The sequence below is a fragment of the Polypterus senegalus genome, chromosome 14, assembly GCF_016835505.1.
Source record: "Polypterus senegalus isolate Bchr_013 chromosome 14, ASM1683550v1, whole genome shotgun sequence".
NCBI classification, from domain to species: domain Eukaryota; kingdom Metazoa; phylum Chordata; class Cladistia; order Polypteriformes; family Polypteridae; genus Polypterus; species Polypterus senegalus.
In genome coordinates, this window is record NC_053167.1 from 7,969,675 (window position 1) to 7,987,037 (window position 17,363).

At 40.4% G+C, this 17,363-nt stretch overlaps 1 protein-coding gene across 11 annotated transcripts in view; it reads right to left on the minus strand.

Moving 5' to 3' along the window:
* Positions 1-17,363, minus strand: part of ptprt (protein tyrosine phosphatase receptor type T) — a 612,567-nt gene that overhangs the window by 269,736 nt on the left and 325,468 nt on the right. For all 11 annotated transcript variants that reach the window (XM_039734414.1, XM_039734417.1, XM_039734416.1 and 8 more), the window contains exon 9: positions 10,328-10,437. In XM_039734414.1, coding sequence (XP_039590348.1) covers positions 10,328-10,437 — 110 coding nt within the window. The remainder of the gene's footprint in view (positions 1-10,327; positions 10,438-17,363) is intronic.

Genomic DNA, 17,363 nt, shown 5'->3' on the forward strand with positions numbered 1-17,363 from the left:
ATAGACAGGTGTAAACATTTAAATGTGCCCAGGCGATCACTTCTCATTACCCATGACTCTATGTGCATTTATGTGGCATGAAGTTATTAATCCATTATTAATTATCAAATTTATAAATGCGTCTTTGCTCCACCGCTGTTGCTGTTTGAGCAAGCAGCCATGTCACCACTTGCGTAAAACACTCACAGAGGAAATTTAAACATTAAACCAAATAATTTAAACTGCTTGTAAAACGACTCTGTTATTTTATTTTGCTGTCTACACAACACAGCCCCAGAGGGCTGTAACGCAGTGTGCTGATTAAATAATAATAATACAGCTGCGCTGCACTCGCTCAAGCTGTCAACATGCCAGCCCATCGTGTAGAAGACCTTTTCGGGGCAGAGTGTCGACAGTGTCTGTATAGATTGAGGGAGAGAGGCAGATAATACGTTACACCTTTAAGGTAAGAGGGGCGGCACAGTGGTTAACATTGCTGCTTCAAAGAGCCCCAGAGTCAGCCACAGATGTAAATCCTGGCATAAAAATTGTTCATGTCAGATTGGCACGTTCTATGCAAGTGAGCATAGGTGCTCTCCCTAAAGACACATGTTTAGGATTAACTGATATCTCGAAATGGGTCAGCATGATAGACTGCTGCTCCATCCAGAGTTTGTAGCTATTTCATGCAGAGTGCTACTAAAATAGATTCTGATCCCGAAGTGGATTAAGATGGTTATTGGATGGCCTTTTAAAAGTACAACGAGACACTATGATAAGCTAGAGAGTGACGGAGTAGCCAAACTACATCACACAACTAATGTAGTATAATGAAGCAACTTGCTTCATGCACCATGATGGTCTCAATGCAGGAAATTCAAAGTCCAGGATTCTGGGGGCAAGAATTGAAAATAGCAAAAAAAAAAAAAAATGGAAATCCAATAAGCAGCATTCAAGGTCAGATGGTAATCCCTCCAGCATTGGGTGCAAACTAACAATAGGAACAACATTAGGAACAGTGCTTACATTGACCTCCCGTCCTTCCACTCCTCTAATCCCCTTTGTGTTCTCCTCGTTAATTGAACTTCTTTCAGAACTTTTAAGAAACTTGGGAACTTTTGTAGCACTCCCACTGCAGGAACCCGTGCCATTTTTAGTTCCTGGAACTTTTTTTTAGTTGGTACTTCAGGACATTTACTTTTTGTTCAACTAGGAACTACAGTGAATGAGGCTTGAGTGGGAAATTGTGCTGATGGGTTGATGACATGCACTGGCACCATCTTACAAATCTATTAGTAGTTTGAATTTTGGAGAGTTATTTTGGACATGGAGAGCCGCACTTTGCACTGCATCACTTTAAATAGCCGCCACCCGGTAAACCATGCCACGAACCGCACCAAAGCAATAATCTCCCCTGAAAAGACACAATCAGTCTTAAGCAGTATGGCGCGGAGATCTGCCGTGAACTCCCATTCGTGCCAAACTTAATAAGGCATCAAACTTCTTTGCACATTACATATTTTGCATATTTTGTTGTGCGAAGGGAACGTAACACACAAAAGTGTCCTGGGACCACAAGTGGCCCGGGGCCTACAACATACAGGAAAAAACTGGATCCTGAAAACAAAGTGCCTGTGGTGGGAAAATGACAAAAAACGGTCCATAAACTATGGAAGGCAAAATATAAGGAGCACAGATTCTTATTGATCCTTGAGTGTAAATTTAACTGCTCCAGCAGCAACACAGAACATGAAGTGGACAAAAACATTGAGTAAAACATTAAACTCAGACTGCATCTAATAGACCAGTGCAAGACATAAACACTGTGCTTAGCATTCATATACATTAGTCAGTCAATTGACCTGTCTTGAACAGAGGTGGGTAGTAACGAGTTACACTTATTCCATTACATTTACTTGAGTAACTTTTTAAAAAAAAAATTGTACTTCTAAGAGTAGTTTTACTGCACCATACTTTTTACTTTTACTTTTGTGAAGAAGAAACGCTACTCTTATTCTGCTACATTGGGCAACACTCGACTCGTTACTTTTTCATTTACACATTTACATACGCTATATTTTAGTTGGAGAGCAGTCACCAGTGGATCTACGGAATGACTGTTTCACCAATCAGACATAGCAATGATAATCACATGACTCCATTTCAACAATCAGACGTGGCAACGATAATCACATGACTCTGTTTCACCAATCAGACGTAGCAATAATAATCACATGACTCGGTTTCACTTATCAGACGTAGCCATGCAGTCACATGACCACACACAAACTTCCTGCGTCTGCAGCCTGTGAGAGACTTTTTAATCATACAGGGCTCCTGATCACTGCTAAACGGTCACAGCTTCACTGCAGAGACCTTAAGAGCCAACTCCTGCTGGAGCTTAAACATCACTTCACTGAATGAAGAACAAGCACGTGTTAACCAAACAGGTCCAGACACAGACAGTCAAGGTAAAGTGAGACTTCTTGTACATGCAGAAGCTGCCTTGTTCTAATGTTATTTTCTATCAGCTGTGCTATTTGGAGGTCAAGTGAATATGCAGTATTATACTGTCAGTCTACGGTGTATCTCGTCACTGTAAGTAGTGTGCACTGTTCAAACATACATGTTACCTACTATAGTTATCGGCTTCAAAAGCTTTGTTGTGAAAAACTGAAATTTGGAACTTTGTGATATTTGTGCATCTTTATTTTGTAAAGATGTTATTTATTCTTACTCATTTTTTATTTTGTTATTTGGAAATGGCAGCATTTGCACATTATTTTATATTTCTGTCTGTCTTATTACATACATTTCTAAAAAATAAATCATTTATTATGATCAAACAGTCACTCAGTACTTGAGTAGTCTTTTCACCAAATACTTTTTTACTCTTATTTGAATAATGTTTTGGATGACTACTTTTTACTTCTACTTGAGTAATATTATTTTGAAGTGACTCTACTCTTACTTGAGTACAATGTTTGCCTACTCTACCCACCTCTGGTCCTGAACATAAAGAAAGATAGAATTTCACCATATTCAGATGGAATTTGCTGTTATTAATCGACAGAAAAATGCTGCACTGTGGCAAGGCGAGGACAACATTTTTTAAGTATCCTTCTGGATAGAATTAAATACTTAACAGACCATTTCAGTCCCATGAAACACCTACGGGGAACTTAACGACTACTCAACGAATGTTCTGAAACAGGCCACCATGCTAATGAGAAAAGAGGAATGAAAGAACATTATTGGCCCATCAACTGACTTTGTTCATTAAGACAACAAAGTGGCCATAGAGAATGGTGAGTAGTGAGACTCTGAAGGACAGTAAGTGCTTTATTAAACCACAGAGACTTAGCACTGGCGAACATCTAGTAGGTCATGGGAATACATACTGTATCTCTGGCTTTGGTAGAAATGAAAACCACCAGCCATCGGGTAACCTCTACAGCTTTCCCCTTGGGATTAATAAAGTATCTATCTATCTATCTATCTATCTATCTATCTATCTATCTATCTATCTATCTATCTATCTATCTATCTATCTATCTATCTATCTATCTATCTATCTAAAGGATGGATGAAAGCTGAGGTTGGTGGAGCACTCACTATTTTAAAAGCCTTTGGCTTGAGCTTCCATTGTTCAAGTGCTTGAAATAACTCTGACCTTCCTGCTGATTTAGCGACAGTAAGGCAAATGCTTTTCTTGCCTTCTTCCTGGGTACTTTCATGATGCTCGTATGTAACTCATCCTGGCCACCTAGAGTTCCAGGATGCTGTTACTTCGTTCACCAAGATCTCCTATTGTAAGAGGTGACTCCCTACCCAAGGCCTGGCGCAGTTAGAGAAGAGTTGTGCTTCCCTGGCTATGGCTGCCAATATTACAAAAGGATGATTTTTCAATGGCCAGGGTCTTTAGGTTGTAAAATTTTAGTGTATCAATGGTCCGAGCCAGAGTGGCCAACTCTGATCCTGGAGAGCCACAGTGGCTACAGGTCTTTGTCCCAACTCAGTTGCTTAATTAGAAGCCAATCCTCACCAATAAAAGATCTTATGTAATTTAATGACTTGTTAATGTTTTAAGTCTACCATGTCAGTTCATTCTTAAATCACAGATTTTCTTTTTCATTTCTAATGATACACGTATCATCCAAGTGATCTGAAGCCTAACGTGGATGAGTAATTTTCAATTCTTCGGTTTCTTTCTGAATTCTTAATTAAACCAAATAGTGAATGATGAACGCACACGGGTGGAGATGGAGACAAGCTAGACAGAAAACTGCTGGTTCCTTTGTCATTTGCATCTTATTTCTACTGCAGTGGGTTGGCGCTCTGCGCAGAGTTTGTTTCCTGCCTTGCGCCCTGTGTTTGCTGGGATTGGCTCCAACAGAACCCGTGACCCTGTAGTTAGGATATAACGGGTTGGATAATGGATGGATGGATGGATCAGTTAAACAATGAATACAGCTGTTTAAGACTAAAATAAGCAATTAAGGGTTCAAAATCTTAACAAGTGAGGAAACATGTCACTTGAGCAATGAGTGCTTCATCAGCATGATTGCAGAATAATTTCAGCAGAATTATTTCTCATGAAGCAATTAAGTTGGAACAAAAACTTGAAGTCACCTCGGCACCCCAGGACCGACACTGCTCAGTCCTGATTTAAAGGGTTTGAGTCATAAATAGCCAATGAATTAAATGAAGTTAATTAGTAGCAAAAAATATTCACTAATTAAGAAAATGGTTAGAATGAAAACCTGTAGCCACTGTGGCTCTCCAGGATCGGAGTTGGCCACCCCTGGTCTAAACCTTTAAACAAAATGCTATAAACAAATTTTAAGCAAATGAGATTAAGAACTGATGTTGAGTAAGTGTTTAAGATTATTAAGGGAATTAGCACAATGAATACCAGCTGTTAATTTAAAATAAACTCGGTATCAAGAAAACAGGGACACAGCAGGATTCTAGTTAAGGGCAGAAATGTTAAAATGGTTTTCTTCACGGATAAAACTACAAACATATGGAATAAATTACCAAGTAGTTTGTTGGAGAGCAGCTCTTTAGGGAACTTTTAAAACTTGACTTGATGTTAGTTTGGACATCTGTAGGTGAATACGATGGATGAGCTTGTTGGGAAGAATGACTTGTTCTTTTTACCATTGCTCTGAAATTCTAAACAGACAGTTGGTTTACAGTCTTGTCAGTGTGATATGAGACAGGAGTTCCCCTGATACAGAGTTCTAGTTTCCAAGTGTTGAAATAAGCTAGTGCTCTTAGTAATGGAGAAGTCTGGGGCTTCAATGGCCTAAGATTCATAAAGTTATAGAAGACATACAGGAGGCTTCAGCTTCAGTGGTCCAGAGCCCTCCTTATTACAGCTGACCAAGCCCCTCACTGACAGGGTCTCCTATTGTTAAACAGAGTGGTGCTCCACTGGCACAGGACTCCAGGTGGTACAGGAGAATGAGGTTTTCCTGGACCAGGGCTTCAAGTATTGTAAAGGATGAGTGGGTTACTGGCCCAGGTTTTAATAATAATAATAATGCATTTTATTTATATAGCGCCTTTCTCATGCTCAAGGCACTTCACAGAGTTTAAGAAAGAACAGCAGGGTATGCAGTATATAGTGTTGTACTAAACCAGATAAATAAATAAAGAAGAGTAAGATAGTAAATTTAGAGAAAAAAAGCCTAACAGACAACATAAATGATGGTCTCGCACACACACAGGTTACATGAGCATCTTGACATGGAGGTAAACTGAGCGAAGGCTAATAAAGTCAAGTAGAGCTAAAAGCCTTCCTGATCAGATGAGTTTTGAGTTGTTTTTTAAAAGAATTCATGGAGTCAGCTGACCTGATTAATTTCGGTAGGTCACTCCAGAGTCTGGGCGCTATACAGCTGAAGGCCCTGCTGTCACCCATGGAGTGAAGATCAGTGTGGTGCACAACAAGATTGCCAGAATCGGAGGATCTTAGTGGGTGGGCAGGCAGGCAGGCACATAGTGATGGAGAAGGTCACTGATGTTGTTTGGCGTGAGGTCGTTTAAGGCTTTGTAGGTTATTAGTAGGATTTTATATTCAATTTGGTAAGACACAGGGAGCAAGTGAAGACGGAGCAGGATGGGTGTGATGTGCTCGCTGCTGCTTGTTCGAGTAAGGACTCTTGCAGCCGAGATTTGAATAAGCTGGAGCTGTGATATAAGATTAGAAGGGGCCTGCCAGTAGGGAATTACAATAATCGATACGGGATGTGATAAAAGCAGGGACAAGTTTCTCAGCATTAGAAAAGGAGATGAAGGAGCGAACACGGGATTTGTTACAGAGGTGAAAGTAAGAAAGTTTCTTAATGTGATTTATGTGGGTGGAATAAGAAAGGGAGGAATCAAAAATGACACCAAGATTCTTTGCAGTAGATGCAGGTCTGATGAGATCATCGCCAAGATGGACTGGGAACGGAGCTCATTTTATTAAGTTGCATTTTAGTCCCAATTTGCAGGAGGTCAGTTTTGTTGCACTATAATTTTAAAGAGTTCTGCTCAATCCAGGTTTTAATTTCACTGAGGTAAGTTATGAGTTGAGAAAGCTCTGATGAAGTTGCACTTTTAACATTGAAATAGAGTTGAGTATCGTCTGCATAAAAATGATAACCCAGTCCAAAGCTACGAATAATATGGCCAAGGGGAAGCATATAAATACAGAAGAGGAGAAGGTCGAGGACAGAGCCCTGAGGAACTCCTTGTGTGACTGGCGCCGAGCGGGATCTGTTGTTGCCAAGGCTAATCAATCAGATAGGAGTTGAACCACTGGAGGGCAGTGCCAGAGATACCCAGCATGTTCTCCATTCTGGACAGTAGAATTTCATGTCTGACCGGAGAGTCAAATGCTGCACTGAGGTCTAACAGAATTAATATGCTGGTTTGTCCACAGTCTGCTGCCATAAACGAATCATTAATTACCCATAGCAGAGCAGTTTGACAGCTGTGCTGCGCCCTGAAACCGGACTGAAAGGGTTCCATCAAATTATTACAAGTTAAGTAGTTAGTGAGTTGGGAAGCTGCACGCTACAACATGCTTTCCAATATTAAAGGAGATGGAGGTTCACTGGTCCATTACATGAAACGTGGACTCAAGCATTACGGGATGCAAATGATTCACCAGCCCAGAGCTCCCAGCATTTCAGCCGGCTTGTGCTTCACAACCACAGGGCTTCCATTGTTATAGCAGACTTAGTCTTCTTCAAGCAAAGGAAGATAGTTGCTTTATTGGGTCTGGTATACCCATGCAGCTCCATTCTGCCTTCTGAGTTTTGTTTTACATAAAAGCCTAATTTCGTGTTTATCATTGTGCAGACATGCTTCATTTTCTTAGGAAATGACTTTGCAGTTCTAACTTGAACAGACTGCTTAGTTTCAGGGCACAGCTGAAGTGACCAGCATTGGAGGTCAGTGGTACAGGTGTTTAGAGAAGAAGGAGAAAGGAGACAGTGTGATCTCAGCAGCAGACAAACTCTGCCAAGGAGACAGAGAACAATGACTTCACCCTGTGGGGCAGCTTCTGAGTAATACTTTCCTATATGCTTTAAAAATTGTCTTTACTTAGACCTGAATCCATAAAATTAAAAAGCCATAACAGGCTTTTAGTGGCCCTTCAAACATGAAATGGAATTAGCGCAACTCCTTTCCTGCTCCCACACTAATGCCATAATCCCATGAAACAAATTTTAAAGAGATCAATAATCCATTAGGATTAGAGAAAAACTGGCAGCCGCTCTCGCCACATCAAAGTAAGTAACAGTTTCTCTTGAAGTCGTGATTTAAAAACAGAGGATGTGCCTCTGCGCCCTGCCAGCATGGAGTAGCACTGCCATGTGGACACACCCATTCTCAAGGAGCCACTCGTCTGTACCTGGAATGCAAGTCATAAAGGTGGGAGTAAGTGGACGTTGAGACCCTCCTGTCACAGACTGACTTTACTAGTTCATGCAATATATAAGGGGGTCAGAAGGAGTTCCACTGTTTCCATTTGCAGAGTGGAGCGTGCTTTGTTTTAAAATCTTCCTTCCACATTTAGAGATATTACCACTCCAGATACACTTACAAATGTTAAAGTGTGCTTGGGGTGAAAGTGTTCACCATGCAAATGGTCTATCATGCTCTCTGATTAGAGTCACACAATGGCACTCAAGAAAGTCTCTATGAGGAAATGTCTAGGCTCTCCGGTTGACGATATTTCTGGAGCAGGCTTATTGAGAGCTCCCTGACGTAGGGATTAAAAAATGAACCGCATGTTAATTTGAGACCTCCACGTGAGGTCACCTTCAGAGGACTTTAATGGATTATTACTCTTTTCTGCACAATTTTCCGCCGGATCCATAAATCAGAGTCCGAATGCTTAGACACGACAGAATCATTGTTTTACACGAATCTGCGAGAACAGATTCATTTTCCAGTGCTGAATGAGAACTGCAGTCAAATTAAAGTGTGGATTATAAAGAGCAGGGGTCTCCAACTCCAGTCCTGGAGAGCTATTGTGGCTGCAAGTTTACGTTCTAACTTTTTTCTTAATTAGTGACAAGTTTTTGCTGCTGATTAACTATTTCCCTTTATTTTAATTGACTTTTCTTGAGACTCTGACTGCTGAATTGATTCTTTTTTCCTTAAACGGCACCTAAACATAAATTTGATGTGAAATGAGCCAACAGATGAGCAACTAAGTTGGGGCCTCAAACTCCGACCAGCTAAGTTGGGGCCTCAAATTCCAACCAGCTTCACTTCATTCAGTTTATTAACTTGAAGCCATCTCTCGTTGTTAATTAATCCCGTTATTTAACTCCATGGTGCTCATTCTTTTTTTTAAGAGCGCTGTCAAAATGTTTTGTGGACTTGAGCAGATCAATATTACCGATGCCTTCACCTTTCTTTATTTTCAGTTATTGTGTGATGGACGCAGATGCATTCGAGGTGCAGGTGGGATTGGTGCAGTGGTGATGGACAGGTTGATTAGACAGGAGTCCCCGTGGGCTATGATGTTTGCTGATGACATTGTGATTTGTAGCGATAGTAGGGAGCAGGTTGAGGACAACCTGGAGAGGTGGAGATATGCTCTAGAGAGGAGAGGAATGAAGGTCAATAGGAACAAGACAGAATACATGTGTGTAAATGAGAGGGAGGTCAGTGGAATGGTGAGGATGAGGGAGTAGAGTTGGCAAAGATGGATGAGTTTAAATACTTGGGATAAACACTATAGAGTAACAGTTATTGTGGAAGAGGGGTGAAGAAGAGTTTGCAGGCAGGGTGAAATGGCTGGAGAAGAGTGTCAGGAGTGATTTGTGACAGACTGATATCAGCAAGAGTGAAAGGGAACGTCTACAGGATGGTAATGAGACCAGCTATGTTATATGGGTTGGAGACAGTTGCACTGACCTAAAAACTGGAGACAGAGCTGGAGGTGGCAGAGTTAAAGATGCTAAGATTTGCACTGGGTGTGACGAAGATGGACAGAATTAGAATTGAGGACATTAGAGGGTTAGCTCAAGTTGGAAGGTTTGGCGACAAAGTCAAAGAGGTGAGATTGCGTTGGTTTGGACATGTGCAGAGGAGAGATGCTGGGTATATTGGGAGAAGGATGCTAAGGATAGAGTTGCCAGGTAAGAGGAAGAATGGAAGGCCTAAGAGAAGGTTTATGGATGAGGTGAGAAAAGACATGCAGGTGATGGGTGTGACAGAGCAAGATGCAGAGGACAGAAAGATATGGAAGAAGATGATCCGCTGCGGGAACCCATAATGGGAGCAGCTGAAAGAAGAAGTCTGATGGACGCAGGTTGTTGTTTATGTGTTGGTACATTTTGGGTCTTAATATTGTTTGGTTGGTAATTAAAGAAAAAGAAATAATTAAGAGGCCTGAGTCTTAAGTTGTGCATCAATTAAAATTAAGGCAAAGACTTAATCAGCAGCATAATTTGGTCACTAATTAAGAATGAAAACCTGCTGTCACAGTAGCTCTCCAGGACTGGAGTTGGAGACTCCTGATATATAGTAATGGAAGAACAGGATGAGATCAGGAATCCCTCTGCAACAAATGGCACCCAGGAGCAAAAGCGCTACGCAGTCCAACAGAGAGGAAAAGTGATTAGTGGCCAGTAGCCCTGACCTAGTCAATCTCATTTATCTGTACAGTCTAATATGACTTTAAAGCGTATTTTGGTGGCCAGTGTAAGTTTGTGGTGGATTCTGGGTAATGGTACATTTTCTCAGTGAGTATCTTGTGATATTGTGATGCATACTGGGCACACACTTAATAACAGATGCTCTTTTGTAATGTTTCTCAACTACATGGATATACCTCATAAAGAGTGATGATCCCATTGGTCTCATTGGGCTCCTTCCACTGCAAATATATCTTCTCCTCAAAAGGTCCCCCTTGAATAGAATCGAGAGGCACTGCTCCAGGAACTGCCAAAAGAATAAAAGAAAGAGAATTAAGACAGAGTTCAAACAATATCCCAGGATGCCCCATGTCACTGGCTCCATCTATTTTGGTAACTAGATACACAGATAAAAATGTGAGAAAGAAAATTTGAGGAGCATATGGTTGACTTGGCCTAACCAAAATGTTTCCATCCATTTCTATAAAATCATTTTCCAATTCAGGCTGAATTTTCAAAGATTCGAGAAAGCTCTGTGATTGCAAGTCAGCTGAGAGACATTTGAAAACATAACCCAAAGAAGCAAACAGATGAAAGTATCATCTTCAAATGTGAGACTACCGAGGGCATTATGCGCCAATTTTATCTTTATTGTGTAATGCTGGCACACGTCACAAGGGGTGATACTACTGCATTATAGCTCCAGACTTCTGGGGTCAAACCCTAGACCTTCTAATGTCTGTGTAGTATTTAACTTACCATCCCTTAGCCTTTCTCACTTCCATTACCATAAAGATATGCGATTAATTCTTAATTACTTTGTATGAGTAAAATTCAGTTTTGTGAGAGTACTTTTACAATAAGCTGGCATGCAGTGTTGACAAGAAGGGCTTTGGCATCTGTGACTCTGAAGATGATTAGGTAGATTAAGCAGGTTCAATAATGGGTGAATGGACATACAAAAGCAGGTTTATAGAACAAATATGATGCTAGTCAAAGAAATGGAAGATAACGATGCATTATCATAACAATTTAGTGAATATCCAAGGAAACTCTTGGAAGAGACAGGAAAGGTCTTGGCCATAAAGTCATAAAATTTAATTACTAGTGCATAAGAGTCAGTAGGCAGTAGGAATAAAAGACATTAGTTAGGTCAGCACAAAACAGTCATTTTGAAACTTTTCTAGTCCTTGATGATAGGATTTGAGGTTGTGAAAAAATGAGCTGGAGACTGGAGTCATTTGTATGTTATTCCTAAATCTGCTTTATTCATCTCCATATCTACAGTAAGTCATCCTAATTTTCTGCATGACAAAAATTTTTATACATATTTATCCACTCAGTATTTTTAATTTTAATGTATTTTTCTTATACTGTAATAATACATTTCCAAGGTCCAAATAAACCTTTTTCTGTAGGTATCTAATTGAAGAAAAAAACAGAGTTAGTGTTTGCGTAAGTTTTCAAGCCCTACACATTCCTACTTTGTTGAGATCCCTTTTGCTGCAATAACAGCCTTCATTCTTTTAGGGTAAGTATGTACCAGTTTTGCTCATTGTTCAGCAATGATTCTTCTTGGCAGAATTTATAGAGATGCTCTAGGCTGGTGGGATAGCGATTCTGGACAGCAGTTTTCAAATAACATCACAGATTTCCAATAGGGTTAAGATCAGAGCTTTGACTTGTTAATTCCAAAATATTCACCTTTCTGTTTCTGAGTCATTCCAGTGTTGCTTTCATCTTTTCCTTAGGGTCACTGACATGCTTAAAGATGAATTTCCTCCAGAGTCGTAGGTTCATAGCAGACTAGGACAAGTTCTTCTGTAATATTGTGTGGTATTTGTGGCCATCCATAATCTCTTCAGCTCTGACAAGATTCCCAGTCTCAGCACATGAAAAACATCTCCATGGCCTGATGCTGCCACTACCATATTTCACCATAGGTGTGATGTTTTTTTAAGGTTTAGGCAGTGTTAGTTTTTCTTTGAAATCTGGCCAAAAAGTTCTGTTTTGGTCTCATCTTTATATATAATATGCTACTGCGGCTGTCCGTTTGTCTGTCCAGGATTTTAAATCACCTGTAGTTCACAAACCTAAAATTTGGTACACATATACTACGTGACGTCTACTATCTGCTTTTTGGGTGATGATTGACCTCCAAGGTAATTCCTCTTTCAATTTTTATTTTATTTTATTGTAGAATTAACACTCAGCAGTGGCCAGCAGGGTGGCCGTGGGGCGCATGTGTACAGGCGCCGTTCTCATCCCTACCATCTTTGCCATCACTTCCCCTACCTCTTCATATCTTAAATCATTCTTGAAGCATATTGAACAATTAAGTGCCAGCTTGAGTGAAAAATTAAAGAAAACGTACTAAGTAATTACAACACAAACACTGACTTAATCAGTTTTAATGTGAAAAGATGTCGACGAAAGAAGAAAAGAAGTGGGCCGCTAGGGTGGAGAAAAGAAGAGCTGCTCAGGAAGCAGCAAGAACATCAACCTCTGAGCAAACGAATTCTAAATGTACAGAGAAAGAGAATGAAAACTATAAATGCACAAGTCAACTGTATTCACTGTACGTTATTGTGCAGCGCACTGTTACTGGTCTGACCATTAAACCTCCTGCCACGTCTTAACTGGGTCAATCTCATGCTTTGCTAAAATGGAATGCATGTTTTTATGTGGACCATCTTAAGGAATGGCTTCTTTCTTGTTATGCTTCCGTAGAGGCCTGTTTTATGGAGAGCTCCTCAAATTGTGGACCCCCACACCTTTATTCCACTTTCAGCCAATGAGCATTGCAAACTTCTGAGAGTGACGTTGGATTCTTAGTCCATTCCTCTCTCGCCAGTCGACGTCTTCCTATGATGTTCAGTTCAGAGGGATGGCCTGTTCCAGTAAGAGTCTGGTTGCTGTGATGAACCTTCCACTTTCTGATAATGGATCCAGCAGTGTTTAATGGGACATTCAAACTCATTAATATTTGTTTTTGTAGCCATCTCCTGCCTTGTGCATTTCAATAACTTTGTTTCTCACATTAGCACAATGCTCCTTTGTCTTCATTTTTGCAATCATTGTCCAACAAATATGATGGCCCTCACAATAGGGGCTTTTTATATCCAGAGAGATATAAAGGACACTCTTTAAGTGAGTAGTACTTACTTATATTTAATTAGAAATGTCAAATGACTGTCACCTTTGTGTCACTTAATTTGTCATTTGTGTTAACCTGGAGCTTCCAAAGCACAGAGGTTTAAATACTCATGCGAACACTAACTTTGGAGTTTTTGTTCTTCAGTTAAATATCAACAGAAAATGATTTATTTTCTTATTGATAAGAGTTCACATTAAAAATGCTGAATGCATAAATATGTGCAGAAATATTTTGTCATTCAGAAAATTATGATGACATTCAAAGGGAATTGAGCTTTCCTCGATGGTAGGATGGCTGCTTGTTCACGATTCACCATTCATAAGTGGTTCCAACAAGAAAACGGTAACTCGAGGGCTGATCGTGCAAGCATGAGCAGAGACTGAGAAGAGTGATATTGAGTTGAACAACAGCACAACACCTGGATGCATATAGTAGCCATGTCTGCAGGACAGCAGCGAACATCTTCAGAGGTGGTGAAATGGCAATGAGAAATTGACATTGTCGACCAGTCATCAGCCCTGTCACATCCCTGCACAGCAAGACACCAAAATTGTTCAAAACCATAATGGTAGATGGTAAAGTGTTTGATCCTCCGACCTTCTCCAGAAACTTGCTTTCAGCTCTTTGCCACGTAGCTTTCATGAAGAGTATGCTTGGTGTGGGTTTTTCTTAAACTATTTTGTTTTTCTTCCCCCCCCTCCATACCAAAGACAAGCTTGTGAGTTTAACTGGAGACTCTGAATTGGCCCTGTGTTGGTGAGTGCCCTAAAATGGACTGGCAGCCTGTCCAGGGATTCATTTCTTGTGGTGCCCAATGATTCAAAAAGGGTTAACGTTTGATTTTGGTTGATTGGAAGAAACTAAAGGTCTTGATTTGAGATCCGTGATGGTTATTGAAGAAGGAGAGAGGAGACCTACAGCAAATCGACATTTGAAGACCATAAAGTGTATCACAGCCCACCGTAAGAGACAAATAAAAGTGAGCTGGCCCATTTCCCCATCAGGCTACAAGTTTGACGCAAGCACGCATACATCTCCGCCACAGCGTTTAATTTAACCTCTCTGAATGTATGCCCAATTTAGAGCAAATTTGTTCATCTTTTATCATCTGTCATTACAGCGTTCAGGAGAAGTAATTAAACGCAGAGCAGAGCGGCAAGAAATCACTATTAAAGATAGCGTTCAATTCTGAAACCTGCCCGAAAAACATAACAGCTCACCATCTCAGTCCTGATTTCAAAACAGATAGAAAATACTGTAATCATAATTTTAATTATGAATGTGACAGCAAATTGCCAGATCTGACTCCCTCAATGGAGCAAGCAGATTTAATTATTGTAACAATGTGACACAAAGAGACACGTCTCAGTTTTCGATCACATGTCTTTAAGAAAAGAAAGAAAGAAAAAATGACAGAGCCCAGACAAAAGACAGATGACAGTGTAATAAGTTCATCTGAACTTGATTAGTTTCTGAAGAGCACGGCCTGCATGGCACTGGGCCGCCAGCCACCTCTCATAACCCCAATGGCATTTACTTGGCTATGTTTTACCCGCTAAAGCAAACATTTACAAATGTCATTGTCAACACTAAGTCATCAGAGTGCAACAGAAGACTGGGACTGTTGGCCCTGTTGGTCTTTAAAGTCACAAAAACAGCAGTACTAAACATTCATTAGAGCTCTGTGTGCGCCTCTTATTCTCTGTGGCTACAGGCCTTTTCCCAGCTTGACTGGGAGTACTTCAAGAAACTATGAAATCATGGTACATTGGATTCATGCAGCTAAACAACTCCAGTTTAGAAAGTCAACTGGGGTGGCCAGCCTTAGATTATTTTCTGTAGTGAAGTTGCCAAGTCCTGCCTCACATGGTCCACTGGCATGACCAGTTTGATGTCCATTGGGTTCAACAAGAGGCCAATTCAGGTCCATCAGACCTCATCTGTGTGCTCAACTTCAGTCCATTAGACTGTGATGTTACCATTATGTACCACTTTGCATTCTTGCTTTTTATTTGTTGTTTTATTTATTTATTTGTCTATTATATCTATTATTTTCCTCTTTCCTTTGAAATGTACCTTCATCCCTTGTGTTTTTTGGATGAAGCACTTGAAGGCAGAGTCACCTTGACGTCAATCTAACTCGTACTCCTCCATACACAGTGCACTATGTTCACAAAAATGGCCGGTCCTTCACTAGTCAGCCCATCTTCAGCCAGTTAGGTTAACAACTGTCCAAGTTTACTCAGCTCCACTTTAATGAGTCAATAGAGATGGACAACATCTGGACAGCCTCAAAGGTCCTAGCCTGGTTAGCCCTACTGCATTTGGTTCACTGAAATAGTTAAATTAAGCTCTTCATTGTCTACTTGATTGTCCAGATGGTTAAATCCTGTTCATCTTGTGCCACTGGCATGTACAACTCATATTTATTGGTTTAGAGAACTGGCCAACATATGTTTCACAATTCACAGCATTGACTTGGATGGCAAACTCAAGTCAGATTGCAATAACATTAGAACATAAAATAAATTATGACAAGAACAGGCCATTCAGCCCAACAACTTTTTCACCCAGATTCTCCAAAATACCATCACGTCAAGATTTGAAGGTCCATAAAGTTCTACCCTCCACTACACTACTTAGCAATTTATTCCATGTGTCTGTGGTTGTTTGCGTGAAGAAAAACTTTATAACATTTGTGCAAAATCTTCCCTTAACTTGTTTCCATCCCTTTCCTTGTGTTCCTGTTGCTGAATTTCTATACTAAATCCATTCATAATTTTTAACTTAGAGTATAGTTAGAGCAGAGTTTCTAATGTTGTCAGAATTTGGGTCACACAGATTTGAGATTCACCATACTAGTTAATGGGAATGGGTCATGTATGGTTTAAATGTCTTGAGATTGGCTGGCGAGGGCATTTCAGGCTTTGGCTTTGCTTTAATTATGACTTGCCTTACAGATTCTCAGAGGGGGAATGAGATGACAGTTGACGTCAATTGCCCCAGGGAGTCGGATGACAGCTGGTGTCAATTCCGTTATGCTTATAAAGTTTGTCCAACCCATTGGAGTTCCCTGGCATGTCCAGCTCATGTTCATTGGGTAGAATAAGGCAGGGGAACATAGCTTCAGTCAAATAACTTGAAAGCGATGTCCATATCCTTCCCATCAAAGTCCACCAAATTGATCAGCTTAACCAACCCTGTTTGAACTGAGCAAGTAAGCTATCTCATTGAAATCCATGACATACACAGTGATAATAAAATTCAGGCAGTTTACAACATACGCTATTCTGCCCCAGTATGTAAGGTTGATAGAGACCCCTGTGGCTAATTTCATTGTTTGTGGACCCCATGGCTGGTCAGTCCATCTGAAGACTCCCCACAGCTCAGACTTGAATTTGTCTGATAATCCCTTGCCTGACTGACCTCACTCAACTGCAGCCGAGTCTTTCATAAAAAGACAAAAAGGGAGGCAGCAGGCCCTGCCACTGATGTCACATTGTGTCCTCCAGCTATTAAAGTGGAATGAATTACCCAGAAATGCATAAAAACTGCTCTCCTAAATAAATACTGCTGCGTCGCATTATCTTTTTATTTTTCTTGCGTGTGGAAGCAAATAAAAATGAGCGAAATTAATGGCTTTAAAAATGCCAGCAAAATGAATTGTAAGTGGCTGCGATACAATTGGTATAACCCCGGGGAAGCAAATTAAATTAAACGCAACACATCAATGTGTTCAGATCTGAAGAAGGCCTGTGAAGAACTGAAAAGCAATAACCTCCAATATGATTTTAGTACAAATAGGTGGCTCTGTATTAGGTTTCCACGCTCATTGGTTTCAGGGTTTTTAATTTAAAATGAGCTTTATGAAATTTCAAATAACAAATCTGCTTTTGCATTTTTTAATATCCACATGGGTGGATTGTCAACGACGTGTGCAACAGGTCACACTTCAGATGTTCTGCTTTTAACTGGTTTTTCGTTCAGCGCTGGCATCATTCTACTGTATCTAAGCTGGGTTTCCAATTCTTGGTGGCCCACCTCCTTTTATGTGAACATAAATGATCTGCTTGTGT